At 34.0% G+C, this 14,525-nt stretch overlaps 1 protein-coding gene across 3 annotated transcripts in view; it reads left to right on the forward strand.

The window, feature by feature from the left end:
• NAALADL2 (N-acetylated alpha-linked acidic dipeptidase like 2) overlaps positions 1-14,525 on the forward strand; it is a 1,542,421-nt gene that overhangs the window by 885,019 nt on the left and 642,877 nt on the right. For all 3 annotated transcript variants that reach the window (XM_036850518.1, XM_036850517.1, XM_036850516.1), the window contains one exon: positions 3,028-3,301. In XM_036850518.1, the coding sequence (XP_036706413.1) occupies positions 3,028-3,301 (274 nt within the window). The remainder of the gene's footprint in view (positions 1-3,027; positions 3,302-14,525) is intronic.

A 14,525-nucleotide genomic window follows, 5' to 3' on the forward strand; every position in this document is an offset into this window, starting at 1 on the left:
GAAAGATATCTCATATTCTTATTTGAAGAATTAATATTGTTAAAATGTCCACACTACCCAAAGCAATCTGCAGATTCAATGTAATCCCTATCAAAATTCCAGTGGCATTTCTAAAATTTATGTGGAACCACAAAAGACATTGAATAGCCAATGCAATCTTGAGAAAAAAGAACAAAGCTGGACACATCACACTTGTTGATTTCAAACTATATTACAAAGCTATAGTGATCAAAAGATTATTTTGTCATCAAAACACATCAATGATCTGTTTGATCAAAAATGATCAATGAAACAAATTAATCATAGAAAATCAGTCAATGGAACAGAATAGAGAGCCCAGAAATAAACCCAATATATATGGTCAATTAATTTTTGGCCAAGGAGGCAAGAACACAATGGGGAAAGAATAGTGTCTTTAATAAATTGTATCAGGAAAACTGAATATACACATGCAAAAGAAACCCCTATCTTACACCATAATAAATATTAATTTGAAATGGATTAAGGACTTAAATGTAAGACCCGAAACTGCAATACTCCTAAAAAGGAATACTTCTTGACATTGGTCTTGGCAATTTTTTATTTGTTTTTTGGATAAGACAACGAGCACAGGCACAAAGCAAAAATATACACGTTGGACTACATCAAACTAAAAAGCTTATGCGCAGCAAAGGAAATGATTAACAAAATAAAAAGACAACCTATGGAATAGGAGAAAATACCCAACATATAGCTAATAAGGTGATAATATCTAAAATATATAAGAAACTCACAATTTGATAGCCAAAAAAAAAAACCAATCCAGTTAAAAACTGGGCAAAGGACCTTAATATTTCTCCAAAGAAGATATACAGATAACCAATAGATACGTGAAAGGTTCTCAACATCATCAAGGAATACAAAGCAAAACCACAATGAAATATCACCTCACACCTGTTAGGAGGTCTGTCAAAAAGACTAGGTAGCAAATGCTGGTGAGGGTGTGAAGAAAAGGTGAAATTGTACACTGTTGGTGGGAATGTAAATTGGTAGAGCCATTATGGAAAACAGTATAGAGGTTCCTCAAAAAATTAAATCTAGAACTACCACAATTCAGCTGTACTACTTCTGTGTATATATCCAAAGAGAATGAAATCAGTATCTAAAAGAGATATCTGCACTTCCACGTTTATTGCAGCATTATTCACAATAGCCAAAGTATGAAAACAACCTAAGTGTTCGTGGACAGATGAATGGATAAAGAAAAGTGGTGTGTATATACAATGGAATATTATTCGGCCTTAAAAAAGATCATGCCATTTGCGACAATGTAGATGAATTCAGAGAACACTGCAATAAGTGCGATAAGCAAGACCAAGAAAGCCAGAGACTGCATCATATCACTTATATGTTGAATCTTAAAAGAAAAAAGTCAAACTATTGGAAACAGGGTAGAATCATAGTTGTCAGGGACTGGGAGTTGAGGGAAATGGGGAGATGTTGGTCAAGGAATAGAAGCCTTCAGTTATAAGATGAATAAGTTCTGAGAATCTAACGTATAGCATGGTGACTATAGTTAACAATACTGTATTGTATTCTTGAATTTTGCCAAGAGAGTAGATCTTAAGTGCTCTCAACATACACACACACACAACTAAGTAACAAAGGTGAGTTGATGGATGTGTTAATTTGATTGTGATAATCACTTCACAACATACATGTATATCAAATCATCATGTTATACACTTTAAATATATACAATTTCATTTGTCAATTATACCTCAAAAAGCCTCCCCACCAAAATAAGAAAAAAAAAAATACAAGGCTGACCAGTATTATTCCGAATAAAAAGTAGAATTCTTCCCATAAGTTTTCCCATAAAATTTACATGACACTGATCATTGGTCAAATTAGATATTTTTTTAAAAAAGAATAGAAATAACCTTAAAAAGATAGAAAACAACTGGTAAATTGTCATCGTACCTTCCTGTATACACCAACTTTTAAGCTATGTCAACAGACCTTTTTTCTCCAGTAATGCTTTCCTATACCATCTTATGTATTTTTTTTTCCATTGTGGCTGTTTCTTATTCTTTTTTCAAATATGTTTCATTTGAGGGTTCTTGAATAAACAGGGTCCTAAAATAAGTATGTGTGACAAAAATAATTTGATGGGCAAAAATGACAACTATAGTAAAATATCCACTTAGGTATTAGTTTGGATAGCAATACAATGCTTATAGGAAGATAAATTTTTGCCAAAAAAAGAGCTGGTTCCTTTGCATTCTAGCCCAAAACAAAGCAAAACTTTATTAGATTTTTATTTTTTAATTTCCCATATCTCATGCTTTTCTAGGTTCTATGCATGTTTTAAACAGAGCTTGTCTGGTTTCTAGGATGTCCTAAGCAAAAATAGTGTCATTATGGGTTATGGAACAAGTATAGGAATAAATATATAGACTAGACAGCAAGCACACACAAAAATTAACTTCATACTGGTTTGACAATCTGTGGTTGGTTTTACCACAATATACTGATTTTATTGCATATCATTATGTTCATAGCATCATGTAATCTGGCATGTAATTTGTATCAGAAGAGTTCCCTCTGAATCATTTTTCAAATACCAATAGCTGTGTATTAATCACATAGCTTTATATGTAATCATATTAACTATAGTGCAGAAGTGTCTCAATCAACATGACTCCTAGTTTCGGAGCCGATTTTTAAATAGATTATGTTGTTGTCAATAGAAGGATCAGAAGTAAGAAAAGAGCTAGTTGGTATTAATTATTCTCTTCTCTGTAGTCCCATGGTCCTTGATTAGTTCTTAATTTGAGTTTAATTCATTCTGCTCTGATTTTGTATAATTTCTGTAAAGCTCATCACCTCTACCAAATTGTGAATTTCTTGTGTAGTGTCCCGTCTCATGCATCTTTCACATCCCACGTCTATTAATAATGGTTCGTATGCTGAACAACCATAACTTGAAAGAACAAAGATTTCCTTTTTTTTTTTTTTAGAATATGCCTTTTAAATTTCTTTCAGAAATTTGGTACAACTGTACAAAAGTGAAAATGACATAGAAATTTCAAAGAAGATTAAAACCCAGTGGACTTCTTTGGGCCTGGAAGACGTACAGTTTGTAAACTACTCTGTGCTGCTGAACCTGCCAGGCACTTCTCCCAGCTCAGTGACTCTGAGCAGCAGTGACCAGTGCTTTCATCCTAATGGCCAGCCTTGCAGCGAAGAAACCAGACAACACAGCAGCCAAGATCTGCTCTACTCATATGCAGCCTATTCTGCCAGCGGAACTCTCAAGGTAATATGACCATTTGTCTCTGTCATTTACAGTGGAATGAAATTAGAAAACAACAGCTGTCATCTAAATTGAACTAACTGGCAAGAAGCAACATACCAAAATAACCATTAAATGTGCTCAGTGTGGAGATGCCAGGAAAGGGGAAGGAAGATTTGAACTGCCTGCCCCTTTTCTTGTCATATTTTGAAAGCGAAAACATGTTAGAGGAATTTAATTTAAACGTGTTGAGTGTGTGACCGAGTCGTTCACATTTTGCTTAATCCTCACACCGTGAGTTCATTTCGTTCTTTGGTTCTGAAGAGGCAAACGTTAATAGATCAATGTGGACAGAAAGAATAGAAACGGAGGCGGTTGTGTTTTGAAATTGTGTATGCGCACAAGAAATGAAGTGGAAAATTGATGTGATTATTCACACATTTAAGATTTGACATACAGTGTGTCTGCTTTCTGATGGAAAATATAAACAAGGGACCAGGTGTGAATTATTGCTTTAGTCTTTCTGGGTTAGCTGGTTTTTTGACGTGGTGGTTTTTTGGCATTGTGGTTAAGTGCACAGCTTCTAGAGCCACGTGGACTAGTTTCAAATCTCAGCTCCCCAATTACCACTGTTAATTAAGCGTATAGGGCTGAGTTCTCTCATCTCTGTAATGGGGATAATGATAGTTCCAGCTTCATAAGCTTGTTATGAGTATAAAATTAATTAATATATGTAAATCTTGGAGGATAGAGCTTAGCCTGGAAGGTAAGGACAAGAGAGCAGTCAGATACCATAGCATTTAATTGGTCACTAGTTTCCTTTATATAGGTAACTTTGCCATCTCCATGGAAAAGTCTCATTTGAATAAACACATTCAGTTTTTTTTATAAAACTATTGATTTCTTCTATAGATTTTATATGAATGAAATGCTGTTTCTGATTGTTGATTATTGGCACAGATTTTTAAGAATCCAACTTATTATTAACTCTGATTAAGATGATTAATTTAAATCACTTAAAGTTACGTTGCAGAAATACCTGCTTGTTCCCAATTTTTAAAAATTTTTTTTCGGGTGCGGCATGAGGAGAAACAGCTAACCAGTGCTTTGGCATTGTTCTTGTTCTGTGTTGTAACATTCTCTGATATTTAGCAGAACCGCATATAACCAGCACCACCTTGAAAGTCTTTTTATTAATTAAAAGTTAATATAATATTAAATGTCTGTAATATTTCTAGTGGAAGACTCATGATTTGACTTGGTGAATATACACTATGTCTCATAGGCAATAATGGAAAAGTACCTGCATACTAATAGAAATAGAGGGAGACTGCCAGCATTCTTTCTTCGGTTCAGAAACTTTGGTCTCAAGTCGAGATTCTAAAGTTACCCCACGTATTTTAGCCTCCCAACCCTGCATAAGCCCCACACATTTCCAGGCTCCTCTTTATCCTGGTTGATTCAAGTACAGCACAGTTATCTCCTTCCTTAAACAAAAACATGTCCAAAACACAGAACAACAACAAAACCCCAGAAGCTTGAGTGGATCCTTGGAATCACCCCCATCTATTTTCTTTCCAATTTCCTCTGGCAAGCATTCATTATTCCCCGACTGAGGTGATATGGAAAAGCCGTGGAACTATAGCTTGTGTCTCAGTTGCCTCAGTGTGTACCTGTTTAATAATCGCCTGGGCACATTGGATTTTTTTTTTTTATATTCCTATGTAACCATATCTCTGAGGGATTTTCACACATTTATCTTATCAGTTATAAGTGTTTAAATTTTCTCTTTGTTTCATATAAAAGAAAACCAAGGTCTGCTATAGAATCATGGAAGTAGTTAAGTGTCTGCCAAGTCATAAGTCATGGAACTCTAGTATTATCTTGGTAGGAATGTAAATTGGTGCAGCCACTATGGAAAACAGTATGGAGGTTCCTCAAAAAACTAAAAACAGAACTACCACATGACTGAGCAATTCCACTTCTGCGTATATATTCGAAGAAAACAAAAACACTAACTCAAAAAAATACACCCACCTCAATGTTCATAGCAGTGTAATTTTTTACACACAGACACCCACACACAATGGAATATTACCCAGCCATAAAAAATGAAATTTTGCCATTTGAAACAACATGGATGGACCTGGAGGGTATTATGCTTAGTGAAATGTCAGACAGAGAAAGGCAAATACTCTATTTTATCACTTATGTGTGGAATCTAAAAAATAAAGTGAATGAATATAACAAAATACAAAGAGACTCACAGATATAGACAACAAACTAGTGGTTACCAGTGAGGAGAGGGAAGGCGAAGGGCAAGATAGGAGATAAAGGAATACAAATTACTATATATAAAGTAAATAAGCTACAAAGATATATTGTACAGCACAGGGAATATAGCCAATATTTTATAATAACTTTAAATGGAGTATAATCTATAAAAATATTGAATCACTATGTTGCATACCTGAAACCAATATTATAAATCAACTATACTTGAATTAAAAAAATACCATTTTTAATAAAGAAGTGCTGAAAAAGATTTTAAATAATATAGCTATTAAAAGGGAGAAATAAAGTTAGCTATAGATGTAGAAGTGTATTCCATGTTTGAAATATTAGGCCTAGATAGAAGGGAATAATGTTAAAGGAACTAAAATGCAATTATGGATAAAACAAACACTTTGTATTTGAAGAACATAATTTAAGAAATTAACCGTGCAAATTAGATGACAACACTGGCAATAAGTATTTTTAGAATTATGTTAATAATTCAAATCTATTACACTAAGTACATAATAATTTAAGTATTTATATAAATAAAGGACATAATGTGATATTGACTTTTTAAACTTTTACTATATTAGGATTATAATTTTCAAAAGCAAAGCAATTTCTTGGTGACTATTTTATATGCATATAGAATACTTGCATATATTTTATATACATGTTTTAGATAGGTGTATTACTGAAACTCACATATTCTAATTAATAGGACACTGGTGAATTTTCTGTGTCTCTTCAGACTATTTCCCAATTCAAATCAAGCTTGAGAGGTTGCTGCTGATGATTCAGGCATACCTACTTTTTGATTTTGAGTACATTGTGTTTGCATGAATTTCTATCAGGCAGCGCCATTAACAAGTTCTTAAATTATACTAGTCTGACTGCCAGCAAAGCTCCCCACTACTTTTGCTTTTGACAAGGTTATTTGTAGAAGAGCCATGCCCTTTTTCTTTGAAGAGCCGTCATGTCCATTCATCATATGACCATTTTGTATAAGCTTCCAATTTTTGCTTTCTGCTAACAGTCTAAACAGCATTTGTGATATCTGAGATCTGCTTCGAAAACCTACTTAGTGCCAGCATGATGGATGGCGTACTTTGCAACTTTTTGTAATTCATTGTGCACTGGAAAGGTGACATTGTTTACCCCATCATAATGACAGGTGGGTCAGTAAAATGGTCCTAAGGAGAGTTGTCCTGTCAGACGCAAAATACATATTAAAATGGATACATAAATAATTTAGCATGAGTGAGGTTAGCTTCAGGGAGTAAACAGTGATTTATATTTTTATTAAAGGGAAATATCAACTATAATTTCATCATAATGTTAAAGACATTGATAGTGCTGGCAATGTCTAGTCAGTTTTATAAGTAGAATATATGGCTTTATGTAATTCCTGTGCTTTATAAGTTTTATAAGTAGAATATATGGCTTTATGTAATTCCTTTCTTTTTTTTTTTTTTTTTTTTCAGTTATTTCTTTTGTCCTTTGTGAAACCCGTGCAGGTACAGAAAAGCAAAGGGAACAATTAGTATTTAATATAGGTTGGTCAGATTGGGTCTACCATGTTCTTACTTTGAATAAGGGATTTGTTTTTATTCCAATACATTTATAAATTTTGAAGTTTTCTTTCTGTTAAGCATTATTTTGTATCGGGAAGACAAACCAAGTGATGCAGTTTTATGAAGAAACATTTTCAACAGCTCATTAGCTGCGCATGAAATATTGTTACCAACACACTTCTCACTATCCCATTCCTCAGAAAGCATAGTTCAAGAGCCCAGACTGGCAACCTTCCTCATCAGTTGCACATCTGTGGATTGGTTGCTTCAATTCTCTAAGCCTCAAAAGTCCTTATCTGTATAAGGGGAATAGTAATAGTACCTCAAATGATTGTTGTGAGGAAGAAATGATAGAAACCATGTCAAGGGCCTGGAACTTAGAAGCACTCAATAAATGTTAGCTATTGTTGTTATTAGTAGTTGGTATAAAGTAGATGCATTTAAATGGGAGAAATTAAGAAAATATCAGAACTATATATCATAAAATTTGGAGTACAAATTTTTACCACATTGTCAATACAATCTTCCTGTCTTCTATTTAACATGACAAATATTAATCATTAGGGAGGAAAATGCCTTAAGTATGAATATATAATAAAATAAATATAATTCCCTGACCATATTTTTTATTTAAAACTGAAAGCTCAAATAAATGAAATATTTTATTTTTGAATGCAGAATGGCAAGTCATGTCAAGTTGGGCCTGAAGAGCATTGCTTGTCTGTTTTGTGAAATATCATGACATAGTTTAACACATGAAATCTGAACACTGCATCAAATATTTTGTCAAAAAGTCTTAAAGAGAAAATAATCGCTGCATGGAATCCTTGGATAACTTGTAATCAGATGTCTATTTTCTCACGGCTAGGAAGACTTTGTCTTCCTCTTTTATTTTTTTATATTCTCAAACAAAGGCAAAATGATCAGTGCTATGGCAGAAGGCAAAGCTATATGTATTTAGCTCTGAATGCTTCCTGTTACAGATAAAAATATCGGAAAGCTAAAGGAATAGAATGAAATTGTATTATTGTCTGGGTATGAAGGTGAGGCTGCTCTCTCACAAATAAAAAATGTGAGCTTCCAGCAGTTTTTCAATGCTGAAAAGGATTTTGCATTTTATTTGTCTCCCCTCTTTTGTGGAATCCATCTTTTGGTCAACAGTGCACAAATGTGAGATGAATGGCTTTGAACAAAGTTGTATGTAAGTGATTCACTTAAAAAAAATCTAGATAAAATCCCTTGGTTTAATATGACCTTCTGTTTCTTATTTCACAAGCTCTGTGCAGTAACTAACTGAGTTAGCAAAATAATTTCATAGCCGGCTACTGTTTTTTTTTTTTTCAAGATAGTCCATGGGATTAGTTTCCACATATTTAAGGTATATATTTTTCCTGGATTTAAAATTTCATAGAGAGAAGCATTTACAAATAAAAAAGTGATCTATCACAACATAGTGTCCATGGTGAGATATTTGTTAGGGAGGTTACATCTTATTCCTGGGAAAGAATAAAAGCCTATTTTATGAAATAAAAATTTACAACAAAGATAGTTGAATTCACCTAAATAGTTAAAGTACAATGGACTATTTTTCTCCCTCTTCATTAGAAGAAATACAGCATTTTGAGGGAGAAAGTGTTTGACTACAGATTTCTAATTTGACTAAAGTTATTTCTAAAGATTCTGAATCACCATAATTGTTGTTTGACAGAAAATTCTAGGTCAGAATTTTTAGTTTTAATATACGTTAAAGCATACCACTTACAATGTTTTGATAACATAACTTTCTTAACAGATTTAATATATAGTTTAATTTTCATAAAATGCCAGTATACAGTTTACAAGTAAGATTTACCTCATTTCATTGGACGCTGCAAATTCAGTCTTTTCAGAACTAGAGAGATCTGTGCAAAAGTTGATCCTTAGGTTTATGCACTATTTCAATACATTAATATAGTTGATTTTAAAGGAAGCAGAATTCTATCATATTAATTTCATGGTCTCCAGGAAGAATTCTCTTGAATTAATTTGCAACTCCTTCAATATCCTTACCTTAATAAGTTGAGTATCATTTATTAAATAAAGTACCCTCTGATTATTAATCTGTTTTTCCTTGTATTTTAATTTGATACTGAAAGATAAACTGACTGATACAGAATTTAGCCTGCTGGCTGTCACTAATGTAGCAAGAAACACTCAACATTTAGCAAGTATATACTGAGTGCCCTTTTTTATGCCAATCACAGGAGCAAAATGATCCATAAGAAAGCTTTGGACGCTGCCCACATGTAGCTGGCAGTCTAACAGGGGAAACTTGCTATTAGGTAAGCAGTTACACAACTGCATGGTGCCATCCTGCTATGAAAACTAGCAAGTTACCTAAATATTCTAGACTCCGTTTCCTCATCTGTATAGTGGGCAGAAATATCGAGAAATATGAATGTTCTGAAGATTGACTGAAAACAACTGATGTAATCTCCATGGTAAAATGTCTAGCACAGAGGACATAAATGGTTAAGTACTGATTTTCTTTCTCCTTTTTATCATAACAGCCCTGGCCAATTTAACCCTTTTTATAATACACATGTGCATGCATGTGATCTCTCCCTCTCTCTCTCTTTCTTCCTCCCTCCCTCTCTCTCTCTCCCTCTCTCTCTCTCTCTTCCTCCCTCCCTCTCTGTCTCTCTCCCTCTAAGGTTCTGTATTCAATTTCCAGTTTTCCAACAGCTGGGGTTCCCTGTGAACCTCCTCTTGCCCTTATCTCTCTCTTGCCGTTACCCACCTCTTGCCCTGATCTACTTCTGAATTTTTTCCACTTTGCCTAGACCTAGGCACACGCTTCAACCCACATCTCTAATGCATATCTTTTTTTTTTCTAAATTACCTAGAAAATCCTTAAAGAGTGTATTTTTTTCTTCCCAACAATTTGTTTTCTTAATCTAGTATACATTCTTATCCCACGTTTGCATTATTTTGCTTGTTGACTTTGGAGATTACTGACGTAAATATGGAAATGTAATCCTGACAGAACTTTGCTTCACTTTGGTTAAATTTCTATATTACAGTACTTTTTAACTTAATTTTCTCTTCTTTAGATGAATGTGCTTTATATGTTAGATTATAAAACATTTCACAAGTTGTTAAAAATGATTACTATATGCCAAGACAAGTGACTACTCTGGCTTATCTTTGTTTTTTCTGCTTTCAAAACATGGTCACTGTACACAAATAAAATAAAATAAATTATTCACTGTGCCATTAAGCATTGCATTTAGTACATCATTGTAGCAAATATTTTTTCAGCATGTGTTTATATTACAGTAATAAAAAGTGATAAAATTGACAAGCCATCCCTTTCTCTGACCTTTTACACTGAAGACAGCAGAATGGATTGTGTGTCTCATGCTTAATGCTGAATTCAGTTGGGATATACTAGTTTTTTTGTTTGTTTGTTTGTTTTTTGTTTTTTTTTAAAACAACAGCTCCTGTTTATTTTTGTATTTTTATTTATTTATTTATTTATGGCTGTGTTGGGTCTTCGTTTCTGTGCGAGAGCTTTCTCTAGTTGCGGCAAGCGGGGGCCACTCTTCATCGCGGTGCGCGGGCCTCTCACTATCGCGGCCTCTCTTGTTGCGGAGCACAGGCTCCAGACGCGCAGGCTCAGCAACTGTGGCTCTCGGGCCTAGTCACTCCGCGGCATGTGGGATCTTCCCAGACCAGGGCTCGAACCCGTGTCCGCTGCATTGGCAGGCAGATTCTCAACCACTGCGCCACCAGGGAAGCCCAGGGATATACTAGTTTAGCACACTTGCTGGTGTCCTTTCTGATCGGTTGGGAGTCTATTTTAACTGATTAGTTCTTCTGCTGTTCTAGTAATTAAATATTTTAAATAACTAAATATTATTTAAATTATTAATAGCTTTTTAATACTAAAATACTTAATATTTTATATATCTGGATGCTTATGCCAACCCCATCTTAACTCTAGAATACTGTTTTGAGAAGGAGTTTGAAAGGATTGATTAGTGATATCTGCCACAAGGGTGGGAGGAAGCAGCATTGACTTTCGTGTTTTAATACATTGTGGTTTTCATAATAAGGTCTATGATGGAAAGCTCTTCAGTGAACTTGAAAAAAAAGAACTAAGAAAGTTCTAACAATCTTTGAATTTTGAACTCTTCGTCATTACTAATATACTATTTTTTTAGAAAGGATAACAGTAAATATGGGAGATTATTCTGATTTTACAAGTTTTTAATAAACATAAGCACTTTAATTTGAAGAATATTCAAAAGCTAGATTACATAAAGTAGTAGTAAATTTCTAAAGTAAAATTTGTATTTGGATGAATAGTACTTCTGATAACCCTGTATTTTGTCAGTATGAGAACTGCTTGGGTTTACCATTTCTGACTTTGAGTAGAAAATTACTGTTTTAGTCAAAGCAGGCTTTTCAAATATTCTGTACATTCAGAATCTCTCTTAGAGAAAACTGGGAGGGTTCAGAGTGATTGATTTGGTTGAAAATGTCAAGTCTGAAAAATTTCGAGGCATACATCATTTCATAAGCATGAATAATTTTTGCTACCTCAGGTAGAAGAGAAACATGGCCCTGGATTGTTCCTCAACGTGGAACCCAGGCCACCAGCAGGTGGAGGGCCCCAGAAACACTTCTCTGACCTGGCTACTTTCCGTGATTGTTCTATTTATTTTAGTTAGCTTGCTTACTACAGAAAATAACAATTCTATTCATTTCTCTTGTTTATTCTCTTCTGTTGCTTCTTCTCAGAATAGTTTCTCCACTTTCCATAGAACATTTGATGCTATAGAATGTCACTTTTTGATGTTTTGATTTTTAGTCATTGCTAATTATTTGGTTTATGATTCCTTCTAATCACATATTTTACAGTGGATAGAAGATAATTGTATTTTAATGTTTGTTTCTAAAGGGTACCAGTATCCTCTTAGCTGTTTCTATGTGGCCCATCTGTTGTCATGCCGATACTTTTTCTTTTTTAACAAAGTATAAATATTTGATTTTCTGTTACAATTGTTGTTTTTTAAGTTCTTTGTTCAAAAATTAACGTATAAAATTTAAATAAAAATTAATGTGTAGACTTCTTAATATTTCTCTCTGGTAAAAAAAAAAAAATTAAAACAGAGCTAGTTTCCTTTCACTCTGCACCTCTCATTTACTCTTTCCTATGTGTCAGGAAGTCCTCTCTGTGTTAGGGAAAAACTGGTACACATAGAGTAAATAGTTCAACAAGCACCTACATTCCTGTTCACTTGACATTTCCCAAAGACTACTCAGATGTGACTTAATCCTTGATATTTGGGCATAAATTAAACATGGTACGCCAACTGGTAAGCGGATGGTTTTCTAGCGTGACAGAATACATGCAATAAAGAGAGGTTCATTGTAGCAACAAGAATGGTTGGAAAAAATGGCTTGACATTTTATCATATCATTGTATATTGATTTGTCTCAGAAAAGTTCAATGTGCTTTCTTGCATCTGTGATTTTCAGTTTGCTTGAAGGTAAATATGAAAGACTTTTGGAAAGGACCTGGTTCAGAAGCATCCTTTGAAGACAGTAGATAATTTTTATTATCACCTGTCAAACTGTCAGAACATTGAGACTTCTGTAAATATTGCCTTTTAATGCATAGCCTCAAAGTACATAAACCAAAATAAATTCATAAAATGATGCCTGTTTTGGGGAATATTTTTGTGGGATAGAACCCTCTTACATGTTAAAATGCTTTAATCATTGTTATATGCTATTTATGGAAGATGAGTTGAAGATCTCTTTAATTGAAATTGCCATTTTTGATGTCATTTACAGAATTGGTATTTTAGTAACTGCCATATTTTTCTGGTATGTACACAAACAAAAAGTCATAGTCTGGCCTACATGCTCTCAGACCAGTATGATTTTTCCCCAAACCTCTCCTAAATATGAAAAGTATGTTCATTAATATAACCAAATGAATAATATCTCCGCTTTAAGATGCTATCAGTGAATCATAATTAGTAGATAACTTAGAAAGTTGAAATGGAAAATATGAATTCTCTCATTTTTACAATACGATCATTAATATTATGTGACCATTTATTTAATAGAGCTTTAAAATTGTAGATCAATATTTATATGGTAATGGTATCAGCAGACTCAAAAATCAAATTAATAAGACACTGATTTAATCACATTTTAATAGGAGCAAAATTTTGATCAAAAACCATTCTGACACAAGTAACTTTAACAATTAGGTTTCCTTGGCAAATACATTTGAAAGTATAGCTTAACTTTAGGGAGATACTGTAAACTGTAATCATTTCAATTCAAGACAGATAAGCCAACAATGTATGTAGGACACCAGGGTGAGAATGGATGTGTGATGGACCCTTTACTGAGGAAATTACCCTGTAATTGAAATTGAAACTGATAGACACATATATGCATAAAGAGATGAGTCTTAAGAGAGGCAGAAACAGATGACTGTGGGAATCAAAGTAAAAAGATAAGTTCACATATAATTGGGCAACAGGTAAATATAATTCCTCAGGGAGGTAACATTTGAAATGGGTTTTAAAGTATTAGTAAAGTTTTTATAGAAGCAGGTGAAGGTAATGGCTAAGGAAATATTTCATGCCAGAAATGTTTCCTTGAATAGTTAGATTTACCGATCTCTTGTTATTCACATGTTCTTCAAATGAGTCTTCTGTGGAGGCGCTTTGTATACAATTGGCTAAGGTACGTTATAGCTCTGACTGAGAAGGGTGGGAAGTGAGACGTCTGAATTCTTCATCTCCATTCTTTCACTATTTGCCACCACTAACATTTTATCAACACCTCAACGTAGATATGCTATACGTTGAAACAGCACATTTATTTATTTTCAACATCTTTATTGGAGTATAATTGCCTTACATTGTTGTGTTAGTTTCTGCTGTATAACAAAGTGAATCAGCTATACGTATACTTATATCCTCATATCCTCTCCCTCTTGCGTCTCCCTCCAACCCTCCCTATTCCACCCCTCTAGGTGGTCACAAAGCACCGAGTTGATCTCCCTGTGCCATGTGGCTGCTTCCCACTAGCCCTCTGTTTTACATTTGGTAGTGTATATATGTCCATGCCACTCTCTCACTTCATCCCAGCTTACCCTTCCCCCTCCCCGTGTCCTCAAGACCATTCTCTACGTCTGCATCTTTATTCCTGTCCTGACCCTAGGCTCTTCAGAACCAATTTTTTTTTTTACGATTCCATATATATGTGTTAGCATACGGTATTTGTTTTTCTCTTTCTGACTTACTTCACTCTGTATGACAGATTCTACGACCATCCGCCTCACTACAAATAACTCAATTTCATTTCTGTTTATGGCTGAGTAATAT

Source organism: Balaenoptera musculus, chromosome 4, assembly GCF_009873245.2.
Source record: "Balaenoptera musculus isolate JJ_BM4_2016_0621 chromosome 4, mBalMus1.pri.v3, whole genome shotgun sequence".
Taxonomy (NCBI): domain Eukaryota; kingdom Metazoa; phylum Chordata; class Mammalia; order Artiodactyla; family Balaenopteridae; genus Balaenoptera; species Balaenoptera musculus.